This window comes from Triturus cristatus, chromosome 5_1, assembly GCF_964204655.1.
Source record: "Triturus cristatus chromosome 5_1, aTriCri1.1, whole genome shotgun sequence".
NCBI classification, from domain to species: domain Eukaryota; kingdom Metazoa; phylum Chordata; class Amphibia; order Caudata; family Salamandridae; genus Triturus; species Triturus cristatus.
In genome coordinates, this window is record NC_140587.1 from 127691076 (window position 1) to 127711750 (window position 20675).

At 43.6% G+C, this 20675-nt stretch overlaps 1 protein-coding gene across 1 annotated transcript in view; it reads right to left on the bottom strand.

The window, feature by feature from the left end:
• Window positions 1-7212: 7212 nt before the first annotated feature.
• ZFTRAF1 (zinc finger TRAF-type and ring finger containing 1) overlaps window positions 7213-20675 on the bottom strand; it is an 86586-nt gene continuing 73123 nt past the window's right edge. The window contains exons 3-4 of the mRNA XM_085604560.1: window positions 19160-19371; window positions 7213-13660 (exon numbers count right to left, since the gene is read on the bottom strand). Coding sequence (XP_085460686.1) covers window positions 13269-13660; window positions 19160-19371 — 604 coding nt within the window. The 3' untranslated portion in view covers window positions 7213-13268. The remainder of the gene's footprint in view (window positions 13661-19159; window positions 19372-20675) is intronic.

Consider the following 20675-nt stretch of genomic DNA (forward strand, 5'->3'; position numbering starts at 1 on the left):
ATAAACAGATGCTCCACATAACGGCCAATATAGATTCTCACACGCACACACACACACCCCACATCCCTACCCCTACCCCTAACCACTCACCCTCAATTAATTCCCCAGTCAGCTAATTCCATCCACCCATCGAAGATGGGACCGATACTTAAGCCTCCTAAACGAGGACAAAGTATTCAGACTCACTACAGCTCCATCTAGACTTCGCAACATTCGGCCCACCCTAACACACCCACAATCCTATAGGGTCATTCTTCAGAGTTAAAATATACCTTATCGTGTGCAACCTGACAAAGATGTTGATTGTAATTTGAAAAATGAAAAACCTAATAAAACGGTTTAAACAAAAAAAAAACAGGACAGAGAACCACCCCCTTTCATAGGACAGATTCATAATATCCCAGTGCAGCCAAAACCAGATAATTGAGCACAGCTTGGAAAGTAGATCACCGGACAATGATATTAGCAGAATGGTATAGAAACTAAGGAAGCATTAAGATTGGGAAAGCCTAACAGCTATGGCAGTGGTAGTGCGAGACTTCAATCCTCTGCATCCAATAGTTACTTTGATCCTCTATGGACCTTAATTCCTAAATATTTAACAAATGCATTGGGCCATATTAGTGAGTAATCTAGTCGCAGCTGTGTCATTTGTTGTGGTCAGCAGAAATACATCAGACTCGTCCCAGTTTATTTTATCCCTAGTAAATATTTCCAAATGTGTTAACTGATAACCTTGACAAAAGAATTTCATCGATGAACATGGAACCCAACAGCCTTCTATTGCCAAAAGCATGATCAACATGCTCCAGCCGCACACAATTTCATTATGACTCAATCACTTGCCGCACCTCATCCAGACTATGTTGTCCAGTATCTACCTGAAGCTATACATCACAAAACATTTCTGCTATTGGCAAAGAAAAAACACAAGCAACAATCAGTTGGGTGAGGGGAGGGGGTGGCAGAGCTAAAAGCCTATGAAGTGAGAGGTACAGCTCTCGATCTTTGCCGCCTGCCACTCTAGGAGAGAACCCAGCTTGGACCCATGGTGTCCCAGCATAAAATGGACCACACTTGATGCATTGAAGCAACAGGATTGAAAGGGCCCCTACAACATCTCTCAACTGTCAAGAATGGAAGTTCGGCTGGCGTGAGGCATACAGTGCTGATGTGCTGCCTGGGAAGACGCAATGGAGTCTGCATGCCATTAACTGCAGACTGGACATTATGCATGTCACTGGTTGTCTGGTCCCCCCCATCTGGAGACCACAGCTGTTGAGTACCACAGACTGGACAACTTGCCACAGGCCTCAGCAAGTGCTGCAGCCTTTGTGAGATCTAAGTGATAAGCTACCGCCATCATGGGTGGCAGAACAAAAATATGCTTGACAACGCTGTAATGATGATTCAACCCACTGAGCCCACAACACATTAATACTGGTATACGAGCGGGCAAGATAGGGTGAACACATCCAGTTTGGAAGGATGCAAGTTCCTCGCCTTCCCACTTGGAGTGGGACAGGGTGCCAGACTGCCCCTTTTTTTGTGGTAGAAATGTGATTATGTGCTCTGCTCAGTGCCGTCTGTGGACATGCATGGACTAAGGAGCACAAATATGTTCAAATGAGCGCCTGCTGCAATTGTGTGCAACCGGTACCCTGCTTTAATTTAATCAAACTACACTAGAGGTTTAGGGCTGCTGCTGCCTTTAGACTAAAGGCTTGTGCAATGCTGGAGGAAGCCTGGATTCCCCATTAGGCCACCAGAGCTGTCCGCGATAAAACCATAACTGAACACTGAACGAATGTGACATGTGTAATCTCAAGCAACACAAATCGCCACTGCTGCAGGTTGTGGTGCAGCCTCATAAGAACTGAGGTGCACCTTCCTATCTCCAATTTGAGTCAATAGCGGAATGATCTTTTATATGAAACAACCAGCTAACAAGCTGGACATCTTGCTAACAAGCTGGACATCTTCCTAAATGCTACACCCGATATGCGCAAGGTGCTTGAACACACGATAGACATGATTTGGGATTACTGGGGGATGGACAAATCTAAATTAGCAGACATGTATCTGAAACTGAAGTAAGCCTAACAGCTATTAAACCCAAGGTGGCAGAGTTGCAAGGACAAGTAATGGAACTACTTGAAAGGATTCAAACCTTAGAATACAGAGCAATGGACACCAAATAACATCTTGCAGCAAAATTCAAGTCTTTGGCCCAGTGTATTCAACTTACGTGAGGGGTACTCTTTACATAGGTCAGATTGGGTGTCCCATTTACACTACTACAGCACAACAGACTCTTGGTAGATGCTTGTTGGCAAGATGCTTAGTTACCAACCCAATAGGTATTCTAAACGTTTATGCAAGACCACTGACTTATTGTCAGTGAAACTGCTCTACCACCCTCGCAGCTCCACCATTAAGTGAGCCCCTACACTCCCGTAGTGTTGGTGTTAGAGGCTCTCCTCCACCCGCAGGTTATACCTGCACCTCATCCCTGGTGGTCCAGTGGACCTCTGACTCCTTTCTCTCGCTCCGCTTTCTGCCCCTTTCTACTCAGTTTTTCACCCTTTAGCTCTTTCACCCTTCTTAGCACTCTTCTTCAGCTTTCTGCTTAGGTTTCACCCTTTATTCTTCCCACACTTTTACTCTTCATATATTTTCTTTTACACCCTTCTTACTCTTTACTTTTTTTCCTCTTTCCTATAGCTTGCTTTCCCCTGTTTTTTCCCCGCTGCTGCTGCCCCCGTGGCCCCTCCCCCCAGCACGAACATCCCAAGCCAGTTCCCCTTCCCGCTCCTGCCTCCCAGCTGTCCAGATCTCCCTGACCCCTACTTAATGGTGGCCGCACAGCGGCTGTGCCGCTGGCGCGCCAAAGGCAAGCCCGTCTGCGCCCGACCAGTGCCAGGAACCCTGGACATCTGCACCGCCAACGCTACAACCCAGCGGTAGTCCACGCACTCAACCCAGGCCGCAACAACAACTGCAAGCTAGCGTCACTAGCCGACACCCACAGAGCCTTCAGATGTCAACGCTGCTAGCATACCTGCAGCACCGACAGGAACACGGACCCAGCACAGCCGCCCACAAGAACACAACCGAACCGAAGACCTTGCAATGCATCCTCCTCAACATCCGTTCACTCCACAAACACACCACCGAAATCTGGGACCTCCTCGACAGCACCACCCCGGACGTAGCATTCTTCACTGAAACCTGGACCAACACTACCTCGGGACCGGACATCCCCAAGGATACAAGATCTCCCGGAAGGACCGCCCCACCCACCCGGGAGGAGGAATCACCATTGTTCACAAATCTACCCTCCGCCTGAGCACATTCCCCGACGAGCCCATGGAACACTGACACTTCAAGATACAGGCCAGCCCTACCACCACCCTCCGAGGAACTCATCTCCCAACCCTGTGGACTTTTCACCAACTCCATCACGGACATCATCGCATCCACCTACTACACCCTGCTGGGAGATCTCAACTTCCACCTAGACCCCAACACAGCATCCCTCCTGGACAACCTCAGACTCTGCCAGATCGTGACCGAACCCACGCACTCAGCAGGACACACCCTCGACCCCCTGTTCACATCAGGAAACTCCATCACTTTCAGCCACACCACCGAACTCCTGTGTACAGACCATCGATGCATCCACTTGACCTTCAGAACACCCACCATCCACAGACCCCAGCACCTGCTCCCATGAAGAAACTGGACCAAAATCTCTGACGACCAGCTAAACTCCTCAATCGGCAACTCTACCCCAACCACCGTGGAAGACTACCCCAGCCCGAACTCTGCACAGATGAATCTCCTACAGCGCCAAAACCATAGCCCCCCTCAAGAAGAAGAACACACACGCCAAGAAAGCCAGATGGTTTACCACTGAACATCGAGAGTCCAAACGCACATTCCGCCGCCTCGAAAAGGCCTGGAGGAACTCCAATTCCACAGAAGCCCACAACAACTTCAGAACCGCCACCAACACCCACCACCAACTCATCAGAAAGATGAGAAAAACAGCGATCAAAGACAGAATCTCCACACAAGCACGCAACAGCAAAGAACTCTTCCACATCATCAAGGAGTTCGCCCAACCCACCAGTAAGTCTACTGACATTCCTCCCTCACAAGACCTCTGCAGCAAACTCAGCGCCTTCTTCCACCACAAAACCAAGAACATCGACGACAACTTTGACGAAGACAACCAACACACTGAACCCTCACCAGCCACCCCCGACACCCTGAAACCAAAGATTGGCAGCTGGACAGCCCTCACCACCGAAGATACACTGAAGATATTGAAGTCAATCCACTCCGGGGCCCCCACTGACCCCTGCCCCCTCCACATCTTCAACAGAGCCGGCGACACCATCGCACCCAAGCTTCGCCACACCATCAACCGCTCTCTGGCGACTGCATCCTTCCCAGACGACTGGAAACACGCAGAGGTCAACCCCCTCCTGAAGATGCCCTCGGCAGACCCCACCGACCTCAAAAACAACAGACCCATCTCACTGCTACCGTTCCCAGCGAAAGTCCTTGAGAAAGCCATCAACAGCCAACTTGCCACCTTCATCGAAGAGCCCAACATCCTCAACTCCTCCCAATCCGGCTTCAGAAAAAACCACTGCACAGAAACCGCCCTCCTCGCCGCAACAGACGACATCCTCTCCCTACTGGACAAAGGAGAAACAGTAGCCCTCATACTCCTCGACCTCTCAGCGGTCTTCAACCCAGTCTCCCACCGCACCCTAACACGCAGACTCCACGATGCAGGAATCCGGGACAAAGGCCCTCGACTGGATCCACTCTTTCCTCTCCGGCAGAACGCAGCGGGTCAGACTCCCTACTTTCTCTCGTACCCTACACCAACCACCTGCGAAGTCCGCCAGGGGTCCTCCCTCAGCCCCAAGCTCTTAGTCTACATGGCTCCGCTCGCCCCCATCGTCAGAACCCAAGGACTCAACATTGTTTCATACGCAGACGACACCCAACTCATCCTCTCCCTATGCAATGAACCCAACGCAGCCAAACATAACTTTCAAGAAGGTATGGAAGCTGTCCCCAAATGGTGAAAAGCAGCTGCCTACAACTCAACACCTACAAAACAGAAGTACTCATCAAGGGCCCACACCCCGATGCCTGGAACAACACTTGGTGGCCCCAGCCCTCGGAAGCCCACCCACCCCCACGGACCATGCACACAACCTTGGAATCATCCTGGACTCCAAGCTCAAAAATGGACCGCCAGATCAACTCAGTCGCTTCCTTCTGCTTCCACACCCTCCGCCTCCTACGCAAGACCTTCAAATGGATCCCCCTCGAGCACAGAAAGACAGTCACTCACGCTCTCGACACCAGTAGAGTAGGCAACGCACTCTACGCCGGAATAAACAAAAACCTCACTTGCAGGCTACAAAACATCCAGAACACCGCAAGACTGGTCCTCAACCTGCCAAGACACTGCCATATCTCCCTGCACCTGTGCACACTCCACTGGCTCCCCATTGAGACTAGAACCACCTTCAAAATCCTCACCTATGCACACAAAGCCCTCCACAACACCGGACCAGCATACCTGAACAGCCGACTCAAATTCCACGCACCCCAAAGGACCGTACGATCAGCCCAGCTCTCCTACGCCGTGGTCCCCCTCGCCAGAAAGACCAGATCAGGAGGCCGCTCCTTCTCCTTCCTCGCGGCCAGAGCCTGGAACGCCCTACCAGTCCACCTCAGACAGACATCACTCCCCATCTTCACGAGGAACCTCAAACCGTGGCTCTTCAACAGACCGTCTCCTAGATGGCCTGGAACCTGCACCTCCACCACCCCCCTCAGCGCCTTGAGACCATTACAGGCGAGTAGTCGCGCTTAACAAACACGTGATTTTTCTTATTTTATTTCTAACAATTCCCATCACTAATTCCTATACAGTGCAACACCCCTCTTGATATTGATCGACTACACAGCACAAATAGGAAGCAACTGTAATTTTGAGGTTGACAAAGTAATAGTTAGGTCTAAACTCAGAGAACAGGGCTGTATCTCAAAGGACTGCAGGTCACTTACAAAGATTCTTGGGTGACTTGCCTCCTGCGGCCATATGGCGTAAGTGCCACACACATGCCAGGAAGCAATATTAATTTGCATCCAGGTATGATGTATACACCGGACTGGATATGGTTCTTTGTTCTCACTGTTTGAGCCCTAAATGTAACATAATTTTAAGTGTATTTGAAAAGCGCACGTTCACTCATGGGCATCTTGGCACTAAACAACAGAGGTTTATTGTTACCGAACACCTTGGTACTCATTTCATCGACCTCAGGAGGGTGAAAAGGCCGAGTGAACCTGCCGGGATTTGAGCCTGTGGCCATGAGGTTAAACACAGGCCCCTACAGTGGACGCATTAGTCCACTAAGCCACCAGATCCAACATGTTTAAAGTTAAACATGCTTTGTATTTGGGGTAAGACTATCTCTGATCATAACCCATTGTGCTTACCGAACAAAGAATCTAGGCCACCGCCTTGAATAAAAGGGAATTCAGAAGAAAGATATGAGATTCAATTGCATTTTATTTCCAAACCAACAGTGACAAGAGTGGGAGAGGTGGGACACTGGTGGGGGTGTTTTTAGTTATTTCGTGAAAGACAGGAATGAAGGGGGGCAGGCTCAGATGAATTGCCAGTTTTATTTAGATATCAAGGGCATAGCAGACAGCCTGTTTTATCATTTTTTCATTTCAGATTTCCAGTTTCATTACTTTACACGGTTGCGTAAATGCAGCCACAGAGGAACAGCTGTCCAGATAGTAATTCATCTTTCTAATATGGATAGTCTTTAAGTGATGCAATTAGATTGGTACTGGCATGTTTTTAGGGGGAAAAAACTAAGAACTTCAGTGGTGGGGATGGCGTGGTTGTGTTTAAACTGATAGGTGATGGGGGCTGCATGGAGTGAGAATGGAGTCCAAGAAGCTTGAGAGCACAGCACTGATTCAGTGTGCCACTGGAAAAGAATTTGCCCTGTGGAGCCAAAGATATGGTAGGGACGAAATACGAAGCAAAGACTGAAATCACCTAAAGGGCTGATTCTGTTATTCTACAGATCTCGAACACATCTTTCATCTTGAGCTTCTTAAGATGTTCCTCAAATGAATGAGACATGACAGCCAGAATGGATTGACAAAATATTTATCTGCTTTCTTTGTTCTTCTCTACATTTACATAAACTATTGTTAAACAAAACATGAATCACAAAAATAAACAGGAGGAAACATTCCAGACAGGTCTGAAGAGAACAAACAGTTCTACATTTATAAACTTCTAGAGAACAGACAAATAAAATTTCAATAATATCAAATCAGTAAGAGAAAGGGCGCTGGGTCCCAGATAGATTGTATTGTTAATGCATTTCTTCAATCTACATTCATCGGTTACATAAAGTAGCTACAGTCCAAATACTGGCAGTCTGGAGTTCTGCCATGCAGGTAGAAAGAGCCATATTACAGTTTGAATGTGTCCAGTTATGTTGCTCCAGAGACACAGGGTTCACAGTATCTCAAGAAGACCTGGTCAACTGAGAGAAAAATGCAGCGGAATTATGGAGCCTGCAAACCGCCATGAAGGAAAAACACAAAATGGAAATCACTGTTTGTACCCATGTATTTTAACTGCCTTTTCAAAGAAACAACACTGTTTGGAGTTAATGATCTAGTAATATGAGGATAGTGAGCTACAGCATGCTAAGACTGTTGTGTGTTTCCAAAGGGCGAATGTGCTGTAGCTGCTCCATTGAATTTCTTTGCAAGGTGTAATTCTAATAAAACCTTTGTACAACACTTTTAGTGAATTAAAAATACTTTCTTTTCTCAACTGGCGCAAACAAACTTGTGTTGACTGCCATAAACAACCTCCATCTTAATGCCAATTTAAGCAGAAGCACTGAATTAGCGCCGATTGCTGCTAGAACACAGAGAAACCAAAAGTAGGAAAGGTTGAGACAAGACTCATTGTTAGGAAATTATAAATACTTTAGCTGTGTCTTTCTTTACATATAAGAACTTAAAGATCTTTTAGTTTATGATATAAGATACAATCTCAAGTTTCTGCCATCTTCATAGCTCGCAGGAGACCAGATTTCAAGAGGTCCTAAGGCCGAGTCCGCGGTACCTCCAGGAATTGGGTTCCCATACATCAAAACTCCAAAAATATACCTTATAATGTCAGTTTAAAGAGGGCAACATCTACAAAGGTAAAATGAAAATGGTTTACACAACATTTTCATTTGGGCTTTAATGCTCTTCAGTATAAGAACACTAAAAGCATCAGTTTTCAAATCCAGCAAATTAGGCAATTCTACCACTACTGATTGCGTGCCTGCCACGGTGAAGCTCATTTTCTATCATGAAGTTGATGAAGTCTTAGCTTCACACAGCTATGGTGAGAGATTACAATATCTGATATGAAACATATCAAAACCTAAACTGTTCAATTTAAAAGAAGGAAAAACAGCCTGGAGATATGCATGTGCATTTTAAATGTCCCCCCCCTATATATCGTCTCATTTACTATCTGATAAAGCAAACACCAACTAAGGTAATGTTATAATTTCTCACTTCGGAAAATAATAAAAACATTCTAGTACCAAAGAGATCAATACTGGTCAAATGTCACCAATGCTGAATAGCAACTTGAATCCTGCAATATTAGTCTGCTTCAAGTCAAACATGATGACACTGATAAACAGAAACAAACTTTGTCATCTAAGGATACTGGAAAAAGTCCACATTTTCATACTCCAATGAAACTTGGAAAGGGGGAAGCGATGCAAGTTTCTCCAAAAAGAATGTTTCTTTATAACTTGTTTAATAACCTTAGGAAAAGAAGCCAAGGAATAATCATAAAATAGTTTGTGAGGTGAATGACAGTGTGTGCTGAGTGTTTTGAGAACGGCACCAGCTTTGAATTGTAAAAGAAATTAGTGCAGGTGTGGACAAACTCTGGAAGCACACAAGATATAAGGACAACTGGCCTTGTTCAGTCACCACTAGCTGCTGAACTTGTTCAAGCTGTGCTATTGGGCTTACCGCCTGATGACGGATCATCAATATTCTACAAAATGCTCTGATATTTGAGATGACAAAACAATAAATAGATTGTAGCTTGAAGTTTAACTAGTAATTTATATTTTCGTAAACGTAAATACTGGTATCGGGTCCCATCACACAAAATGGAAATAACAAACTGGTTTGTTGGACCTTACATACTGCAGTAGAAACAGTATTCCCAGTGGTGGTCCAGAAAATGGCTCACAATTTGACATGTACTATGCTCTAGGAGACTGCAGCTTCTACCAGTCATCACCACACCTTTGTATCTGCAGAGGACACAAAATGCTATGTATTTGGGAGAAGAGAATTTAAAACCTCTACCACCCATTTCTGATCATTGTTATGAGTCCTGCGCTAATAGACACTCACCAGAGAACTCCAAGAGCATGTATAGCGCTCTTTTTCATTTGGACTAGAAAAAAAATAAAAAGGATAAATCAATATCAGGCACTGGTGGCTGACAACCGATTGTGGCAGGGTGGGTTTGGGTAATAAATGACTCCTAGGAATGCATATTTGTACCTAAGCAAAATCCAACAAATGTACATATCTTTGTCAGGAGAGACAGGCACAGAGGAGCCCTGCTTCATTACAATTACAGCAGCAGGAGACAGGTTATAATGGTTATAGGAAACGTGCACTTAATGTAAGTGAATGGAAGAACAGGTCGTAGAACCATCACCTGATTCTGAAGCTCAGAAGAAACAAAAGGCAACAATGGAACAACCTCTAACCTAAATCAATTCCTCAATACAAAAAAGACATAATTGCTTTCAGATTACTTGTTTACAAAAACATCCCACAAGTATCGTGTCAGCCGTATCCTTTAGACAGAACACAGATTGAAATATGGAAAACAAAAACATCTAAACTGCACACCAGATTCTAAATGCACAATTACACATCTAATTTGATAATTTATAGTAACACATTTGTTGCGTTTGACCTCAAGGAACAGCGTCCCTACAAATGAAGCGATTGCCAGGTGAGATCCTCATTTTGCAATAGCTACACACACTGGTGATATCAGATGCAATATTTTCTAATACTGGATACGTCAAAGAATAAAGCTAAGTAAGCAGGCATTAACTTTTACATGTGCCCTTCTGCTCATGTGATGGCCTAAATAAAAAAACAAGCACTTTGTAAATCAGATTCAATGGAGCAGTTACATGTAGGTGGCACATTCCCCTGAACAACCCAACCCATCCCTTTGATTTCTATCCAAATTCTTCTTCAATGTAAGCTTGATGTTCACTAAGACTTGTGCCCGCCTCTCTAGAAGAGTTTTATCCATCAAATAAGAAATTCACAATTTCAGGGGCTCCCATGGAAACTCTCTTGTGCTGCAGACATCAGACTATCCAGCAGAACCCATTTGTTTTCATTCTCATTAGTAGGGCTTCCACTAATACAAGTAGTGCGGACCATGATGTTCATATTGTCTCCCAGCTTTCGAACTGCAAAGTGAGATACCGTGAAGTTGGCCGTAAAAACAAGTGGTACATTAAAGGCTTGTCAGAAAACAAAAGGTATTAAACACACGCAAATCACAAACAATTGTTTAAATTTAGTTGGCAAAACCTAAGCCTTTAATCGAGCAAATCCTAGAAGTCTGTTAGTAGCTTTTTGACCAATGTAGAGATAAAAACAAACGCAATAACCTAACAAATGAATAGTTAAACAAAACTAGGAAAGTACAAATGGACAAATAGCATATTGGACTCCATCACATTTCTCATTATTAATGATACAAGCATTAATTATGCTACTCAAAATTGCAGAAATGCAGTTCACTACACAACACCCCTTATCATAAAGAACACTGGCTCTCGCAAAACGTGCAGGCAAGTCAAACAGAAGAGAACATATTTAATTCGTGGTAGTAGTGTAATGCTCTGGGCCTGGAAATATCAGTCATAAACTGAATTAAAAGTGCTTTTATCATCACTTGAGCTTGCGCCATTAAAAGAGTATTGGACGACCAAATCCTGCCCTTGAAACTCGAGAACTTTCAATACCCACAAAAATCATAAAGCTGCAGTTATCTACCAGATGGCACTAAAGAGAAGCTGCTATCTAAGGTATTCCTGATATCACCAAATAACAGATAACAATCTACATACAGCAGATAGCCTATTAATGACTGACATATGCAGGATTACATGTTTATAACAGATAATCATATGTGTAACATTTACACTCCGATTCAACATGAGTTCTGCCTGCTCCCCCCACTTTATGCACCTATGGGCAAAGAACAATGCACATTCCCCACTTATTTCTTGCAGTATATTACCCATTAGTTCAGCACAATCGGTTGATAAACTTTACAGAGAATGTTAAAATGACCATAAAAATCTAAAGTAATAAAAATACAAAACTACATGAAATCCTACATAAAATAATCGAAAGCTGAACGGGTACATTTCCTCTACTCCATGTGTATTCGGTGCTTCTAACACAATATTCCTACCCAAACTTGGCCCAGCAGCCACAGATGTAAGTAATGACAGGCGACAAGTAAGAGTCTGGTACAAAGGGACAGGCCATGTAGTTGGTACACAAGGAGGTGCACAAGTGCGTTTTAAGGAGCGCATGCGTCTGGAACCACTGCATTTGGGTGAAGTTCAGGAATCAAGTGCCGTTAACAAATGATAGATGGCTTGGAGCCTTTCCCAAAGGATGTAAATCAAAACGTTTAAAGGTTAGGACTAAATAAATAAAGAAATACATTTTTAATGCAGGGCGGCAATTTAGTTAAGACTATCGGTCGTAACTGTAAGGGCTAACTCTCAGTTTCCCCAACCCTGAAAAGAATTTCAAAAAAGCTTTCACTCTGCATGTTTTTAGTGTTTGGTCTCAGCTACATAACCTGTTCAGCAACTACACCTTTTCATGTTCGCTTTCTCCGTGATTACATTTAAGCAACATGAATCACCCCAAAATGTATGAATATGGAGATGATTTCTTTTTACCAAACTACTTATTTCTAAGTGAAACAAAAGTATTGGGTCTTGTCTTTAGAGAGTTTTTATTTTAAAAACTGAAGCTCTTCCATCCTACGAGATGGGAGCTCCCATATATAGTTTTGAAAGTTCTGTGCACTCTTTAAATCGTTTTTTGGATTGGTCTGGGGTATGACCTTTGTGTTATTGCCAGATTTTTCACTACATATTACTCCGACATCTATTCTGGGATCTCTTTCCAGCTCAGTGTTATTTTCCTGGCCCAGACCACCTAAAAGTGAGCAACATGCTCAGCAGCCAAAGCAAGACACCCTTAAGGCCTAAATACTCGCTCTAGGTACAGAGCGGAAATCAGAGTGAAAGATGAGCTCAGCCTCCCAAACGAAGCAAAGGTGGAAACTCCATATCAAAGAGGCTGCTTAGGAGCTTCATTTGTAATAATGACACTGGTCAAAAAAAGACCATCCAGTCAGATTCCATGGTGCCCTTCCAGCAGGGGAAACCAATCTTTGGATGAGTTACTGTTCGCAAGTAAGCAAGAGTATGTTTTAATAGCCTCTCTTGTTGATGGGGTGCCATCGGGCAAATTATCATGTGTACATTGTACATATCTTCATTCGAGTTACTCGTTTTCATATAGGCTAAATAACGCTGTGGGCCACAACAATGGATCCCTACTCTTATAGATTAGAATGGGGACACGTTTCCTTCACAAAAGGTCTTTCCCACATCTTCTGCTTAAAGTACTCAATTTGCATCACATCTAAAGAAGCATGATGGCTAACAGCTGAAGAGTTGACATTACTTCTCATCTTCGTCTCACTGCATGCTCAAAACAGAATGACTGAACGGTAGGGTCTCAATCAGCCTTCTTCTGGAGGAATCACATTCTCTCCTCAACTCTACTACGCTGGTACTGCATGAAAAAATGAAAGGCTTGTGAATGGGAGACTGCACGAGACAATCTAGTACAGACCAGCAGAAGTGTGGAAAAGGGGATGCCGAGATGGTCAGACTGCTTCTGCTGTGGCATACACATGCAAATCGTACGACAATGGATTCATCCCACCTCTCCACCATTGGCACAGGCGGTCTGACGAGGTAACTATGGTTCAGTGGTGCTTTGTGGAGGTCATAGCGCTCCATTTTAGCCTACTTCTGGATCTGGAATATAAAGAGCCGTAGGTTGATGTTCTTGGCTGCCAGCAGTTTGTTACATTCCACAGAGTCTGTGATAGGCAGCGGCACATAGTCAGTCTCATTGTTTTCATTGGTGAACACAAAGTGGTAGATTACAGGGTGGATCTTCACGTCGTCATAGGGCCCCTTAAGCAGCAGGAAAGAGCACTCCATCTGCGAGTTGATCTTGCTCTTCAGGATGAGCTGGAAAGATAGTGTGCGCTTGCAGGATAGGTTTGGGTTGCGCTCAGAGTCGTTCACCCTGGCTTTCAGGACCCAGGTCTGGTTCAGCACTGTGAAGCGGGGTGTCTCATAGTACAGCCGGGTGATGAAGTCATCTGTTCTGTATGGGCGAAACTGCACTTCTGCAAGACAACGCGTTGGGATAGAGGAACAGAGAAAAGGAAACAAAAACAAAAAAAGAAAACACAGAGTTAAACACTAGCTTTGTATTCAGAGATTCTCAATACAAGATCACTTTACCTGTGGCAATGGAGGAAGCACACCGTCTTGGGAAACTTCAAAGCAACTGGAAGAGATTTGACATGCAGGTCGGACACAAGTCCAAATGCATGATTTTAGTTTAACAAGAATATTTGCCTTTATAAATGTTCACTAATAAAAATAGATGTAATGGTACATCAACATAAGAGTAGTAATACTAGGTTATGCAGTGTAGTTCAGAAACAAACATATAATATTAGATCTCATTTTTAAACAAATCAAACTCACCAGGAAATAAAATTATTATTTTAAGGTAGGCAAAACTAACAGGAAGCACTTTCTGATTGCATGAGCTTCAAAAATAAAATAACAAGATTAGTTGGTCAAGTCTAAACATACCTCTTGAAACAGTTAAGCAACAGGCATGGCAAGACATTCAAGCTTTTGGCCACTCAGTCGCTGTGCGGTTTGATCTGTAGTATGATATGAGGGCTGAACCTCACTAAATTAAGGCGATGGTGTGATTACGCCACTGACGTATAAGCACATTCAATATGTCAATTACCGAGCACAAGCTATGTGTTGGGATTGGTTTGATAGGAAATTGCAAGAAGTGGGTAAGGCATCAGAATTTGTAAATGTCTGAAATACTTTGGCAAATACATCACTCTACTGTCGTGTGAATCCAAGTTTTTTTGGGCACTGATACAATGCCCATCACAAGCCCCACCACCCAGCTCCTGCTACACCCCATGTTCTCACTACTTGTGTGCTTAGTTCAAACTGATTGCCTAACAAACATCTTGAAAGTAGAAGATCAAGCCTGCAAGAGACATTGCCGTTCCATATTGAATCACAACACCATGCTCATGGTTCCTGGAATCCTCTCCCTCACTTTTATTGTATACGGTCTTCCGGCATTGAGATATAGGTGTGGAAATGGAGGTTTCTAACATCGATGTACCAAAGACGTTAATAGCTGTTGAAAGGTAAGGGCTGCCACATCAGGAGGATATAGATTGGACCCTTTTGTTATACATGTAAAAAAATGAACATCCATGGGAACAAGCACCAGACGCACACACAATGCAGTTCAAAGAGTAAGGGTAACTTTATTCAAATCAATAGTAACACTCCTGTAGTACAAGAGTGGAAAACAACACAGTATAGAACTCTGTGCGAATTAAGACAGCATTCAGTAATACACAAAAAGATAGGACTTGATAATTACACAGCCATTAGAGTTTCAAGAAAGCAAACAGCATAAAAAAGGACTTTATTCCATAAATGATGTTAAAGAATGTAGTCAAAAAAGAGAAATTATTTTATGCCCAACAGCTATGAGATCAGCTTTTGCAAACTACATTGGAAAACTAGTCTACCCTGTGAGGGCGCAGAGGTCATCTGAAGTCTTTGAGGGGCCTGATCTTAAGGGCCCTTTATATAATGGAGATTAAATACTGCAGGGGCTCACACAGTTCTTCCACCAACTCCTCCACCTGCATGAACCAGAATCATTTCCAATTAGTACTTGCAAACATTACTGTACAAGTTGCAGCATTTGATGCAATTAGAATCAAACCTACAAAAGGAGAGGTAGGGTTAACGTTTAATTCACAAGCAGGATCACAAGAATTTGGATACAACTGCAGATACAGATATTTGCGTCGCAATGGGGCGAAATTTGCAAGATCTACTGTAAGCGCAATGCAGCTGTGAGTTAATCTGTTGCAAGAAATCAGTTAATTGCTGGCACACTGGCCAAAGCAAATACTATGCAATAGACTTATTGATCTAAGGACCACAGTAACTCCAGCATAAAGAATTTAGGGCGCCCTTGCCTAGCTCAGAAGATCCTTCCACAAAAGGGATTGGGCGAGTTAGGGGGATTTCTTAAAAAACACCTTTAACATTCCGAACGGTGAGCAGCGAATATTTATGCAGTTCTCATTGGAACTACTTCACTGAAGCAACTATCTTTTAAAAGGAATTGAATTCACTTGGTGGCAGCAAGTAATTCAGTAGGGATCTTACGTGGCACATCATGTGCCAATGTGATGCAATATGGCTTCACTTGGCACAACAAATACCTAGGCAATGGGAAAGTGGGTTCTCAACTGTAGCTCGCAACTGTAGTACGTACTCAAGCTGGGACAGTGAATCTGCACACATAACATGAACAACAAATATAGGGCTGGTAAAGCTTCAGCAGCAGACATTAGCTGAAGGATGAGTTAATCAGAAACACAGTTGAGGAGAGGACTGGGCTAGCTGCCTCTTTAGCAGAAATGAACATTCCAGACACCGTCATGTTACAATGTTTCAGGATAGTCAACCCATTCAAACCCACATCTCTTATGCCCCTGTAAAGATGGCCACCTAGTGACATTTGCCCTCTACAAAATGAACAAATCAAGAAATGGGACCTAATTAGGCTCTTTCTAGAAATCCATGAATTCATCTACCATGTATATGGGTTCCTTGCAATCTGCATTTCTCTTTACATGATCTTCGTAACTTCTCTTTATATGCGGCACTTACAAACCCCAGCACAGAGTGACGTAGGACTTTAGACCACCGTGTGGACTTACCTGTGTATTTGGACGTGCCAGAGTTGTAATAATACTGCCCCCACCCAGGCCTAACTTTACCGATGATCTTGATTCAGAAAGTGATTACAGGCCCATTTAGAAGAATGCTTAACATTCCTTTCATGTTTTTAGCACGAAGGACATGTATACTCACCGAGTGACACATTATGCTCATTTGTTTGACTGCATTTCTTCGGGACTCCCCTGCCCCTTAAAAGTGGCATCATGGAAACTGTAACACCAAGTTTAAAAGTGGCAAACCCCATGATGAGACATGCAAGGTCACCAGCAGTTCAGTTACCTTGCTTTCAAGAATCCTGCTCCTCAAAACCGAAGAGCTTTCTTTTGATTTGAAACTCACAAGTTCTGTTGCAGTTTCTGCTTCCTTCTCTGTGGGCCATCACTATACACAAACTCCTGTAACTGAAAGTCTTCATCAAGGTGCAGGTTTTTCTGGGTCTGTGCTTCTCAAAGAACGCGAGATGACCCAGAGCACCTCTCGAGGAAGAGGAGATGTGCACTTCTGAGTCTTAAGAATCCATAAACCATGCAGCCTTTTGGCCTAAGACACAATGAACATGTTTTGCGGTGAGTTTAGGAGATCCTTGGTTGCGCTTTTTTGGTACAAATAAATACCGTGACGTCGAACTCTAAAGAAACTGTCATTGAGGGTTGAAATCAAAACTATATGCAAGTAAACATCACCCAATGTGCCCAACAAAGACATGACAGGCTTATTGTTCATGGATTCAAACACGTCTTCCGCATTTCCATATCCTCTTCGACTGCCAAAAGCAAAGCCAGGTTATAAGTAATAATCCCAGTAACACTCTGATTACTCATGTGTATAGTCTCCAGGGCAGCAAGAGGAGTGTTACCTGCTAATGGTTTTTGAGGTATTTTCTTCAGGTTTATTCATGTATTACATTTGGTTTCCCTTCCACATTTCCCTTGACAATTTAAGCCATTTACATGACAAAAGGTTTCTAATTGCTTTTACCCTCCTGCCCTGCATGGCCAGAAGCGAAACAAGACAATGTTTTAGGTCGAGCCATCTCAATCGCTGTGGATTTTCAATAAATGATGGTGTTAGGTTCAAGCAGGAAAACCTTTCAGAGACATTGGACTTTAAATAGAAAAGGGCAAGACTAACAAATAATTTTGCGTTTGACCATATACAGTAGGCATTTCTCTTTGTGCAGCCCTGGGATGCAACTACAACTGTTTATTAGCACACAACGAAAGGGCCAAGTCTTTATTTGTTTCAACAAATACACAAATCAACAAAAGATACACAGCTTTAAAAAAAGTTCCTACTCAAACGACATGACATGAGCGTAAGGATAGAATAAATTTGATGTGCAAACAAACAAACTTTCCTGATGATAATAACATTGAAAAAGTGGAATCAGAGAAGGAATAACGAAGCGGGAGCTGGGATGACAAAGGGTGTAAAGAAAAAAAGCGGGCACAAATTGGAAGCAATGAAGATAAGAGACAATATGCGGGAGGAACAAACTGGAGAAGGTGACATGTAATGGTTTTTGCACGCATATTTCTATGTGATGAAGGAGTAGGAGCTAAGATATTTAAAATGTGAGGTAAAACTAGCGCAAAGCGTTGAAAGAATAGTGGTGAACAGATGTAAAATGGGGTGAAGGATTAGAGACCAACATTTAAAATGTGGTGAACACTGGGGACGTTAAAAGGGTGAAATGGAAGCACAATTACAAATGCACAACATGCTGAAATATGCACACAAAAAACTAAGCACAAAGTGTGATTGTATATAAAAATGAAACCTAGGGTAAATAAGCAGATAAAACATGCTCCAGCAAGGCTCGATTAAGGCAAAAGGGGAAGCTAACACAAAGTCATAGCAATAAAGTCCACCCACACTATTCACCGACTTACACCTGTATCTACACGTCTCTCCACCAGGATGGTTATGAAGTCTTTACTAATACTACAAGAACTTCAAAGATCCTACAGTTATATTTCTCTCTCTGATCTGTCTACATGAGTTAGTTCTTCTCAGCAAGCTATTCCTTTGGTGTGTCTCCAGTGAATGCAACAAAAAGATCCTCAAACAAACAAAACCTTCTAGCTTTACGATCACCGTTTGAGTGCAGTTAAAAAGATTCTCTTCTTGGAAAGCCTTGGGTTGCTTTGTTTTAGACTTTTTATTTAGACTTCTTCTCAAATGAAAAATGCTGTAAGGAAAAACTGAGAACATGCCACAGTTGGATGTCACCAGAGTGTCTTACCTGCTCTAAAGTCATAAAATTTACCATAAGTACCCAAAGTATCTTGGAGAGATCATGTTCACAGGAAAATCTTTCCACTTCCCAAGTCTGTAAATCAGTTGCCATTTGAGAACGTCTTGTTGTTGTGGCGACTGTAGGGTTAGTGCCAGGATTCTCATTACATCACCCAAACCCCGCCAACTTCAGTATATTTCATACTGAAGCACAATTTACACCCAGTCCTACCTCAAACATCCCCATCCCACCCACGCACAACACACCAAGGGAGTGCTCTTCCATGGAAATGGACCGCCGGTGGAAATCGTCGATGCTGGTTCGATACTGCGGATGAGTTCCCTGAAAAGCTCACTACAAAACAATTAATTCAATACACTCAAGTACTAATGAATGGGATGCACAGGTTCAGAGAGAAATCAGAGAAAATCACATAATCCTTACCATGAAATGTACACATGAAAAAGAGGAAAATAAATAAATTCACCCCACAAGCATTTGTGATGGGCTGCAAGCAATCAGGCCAGCTGTTACCCCACATCTGCTTGCAGGGCGCAGTCACTTTTACCTGTGTAGCCAATCTTCTCAAAGCTCAGGAGGCCAAAGATGCTGTTGTACAGCTGCATTTCCTTCTTGTGACTTTGGTCCATTTCATCCAAGATATCCATGAGCTCATTCCCAGTCTTGGTGGGGTGACTGCATTCGGACTCGTGCACGGTCAGCTCATGGAAAGGCCCCTGCCATGGACAACCGATCCTCTTGTACTTACACTGGGTCACCCTATTATTAAAGATAATGGGAATAGTGTCACTCCTTGACTCAGTGGAGCGTAGTTACGTGAAAAGGACAACAAGGTTAGTCAGAGCAATGAATCACAAGTAACACTGAGGTGAGAGCAGGCCTAAGTCATGCTACAACAATTTCCACACATACCACCAGCTCTGACGAAATTTACAGTCTTGCATCGGAATGAGCAAGTACATACATAAGCTCAGTTTCCTTTGCTTATTCTCAAAGGATATCCCAGTCGAAATCCCCACGAATTCACCAACAGAAGATGTACTTATAGCAGACTGTGCCAACACCCAGATTTCTTAATTTGTACAGAGTTTATTTTTCAAATTTATATTATTTTCTTCATTACGGATCATAGCAATATGAATGAATGTTGATTAAATAAACATCAAACCCTGCCCTACTCCGCAACCTACTTCCTGTGACCCACTAGCTTGTTTATCCTCATAAGTGTGGTGATCATGAACTCACGAGTGCAAGAGCTTCTTTAAAATGAGCAGCCAACATGAATTGAAGAAAATGGCAAAGATCTTCTGGCTGCTTGTTCATTTACATAGTCTTCCATTTCGAGCTATACCTCAAATGTTGCATTGGGGGGTAGCCAGAGCGCCACAAGATGGCCGCCCTTTGCAACTGCTCCAATATACGGAGCAAATAGCCAAATATATCCACTCACAGAACACATCAGGACCCAAAAGGGCACTGGCTAGATGTTGGTGAACACCATAGCCGTGATGTATGGTAAGGCAACCTACTAGCATGCTGAAGGTCACAGTGTGAACCACAGGAAGAACACCCCTGCCAAAAGGCCTGCTGACTCAGAGGTTAGTCTAGGACTCCAGATGACAGCAGGAGGTCACAGTCCACTTGTGATCTGAAGGAGCTGGACACCATGCTGCACTTGCCTGTAGCTATGCAGTGTAGCAGCGATGTCCAGCGCTCCATCTTTGCCCTGCACTTGCTATGGCAGGAAAAACAGCCCTTTGATATGCTGCACTGCTTGACCGCATGACGCAGCATACAGGCCGTCTGCCGCCCAATCGTAGTCAACAGAAGATCTGTATTTGCATCCACCCTACAGCACTGAGAGAGATTTGGGACCCCCACTGACGACGGCGCAAAAATATTTTTGCCCCTGCTGTGCCACTTACCAGTTGCATGGAATTGCCACTGTGCCCTCTTGTGCTATATTGGTGATTGCTGTCTGACTTCTCTTTGAGACTGAGTGTGTGGAACTTGTTTCCCTGGGGCATTACGGTGGTACCTGCAATATAGAGACCCTAGGGTTG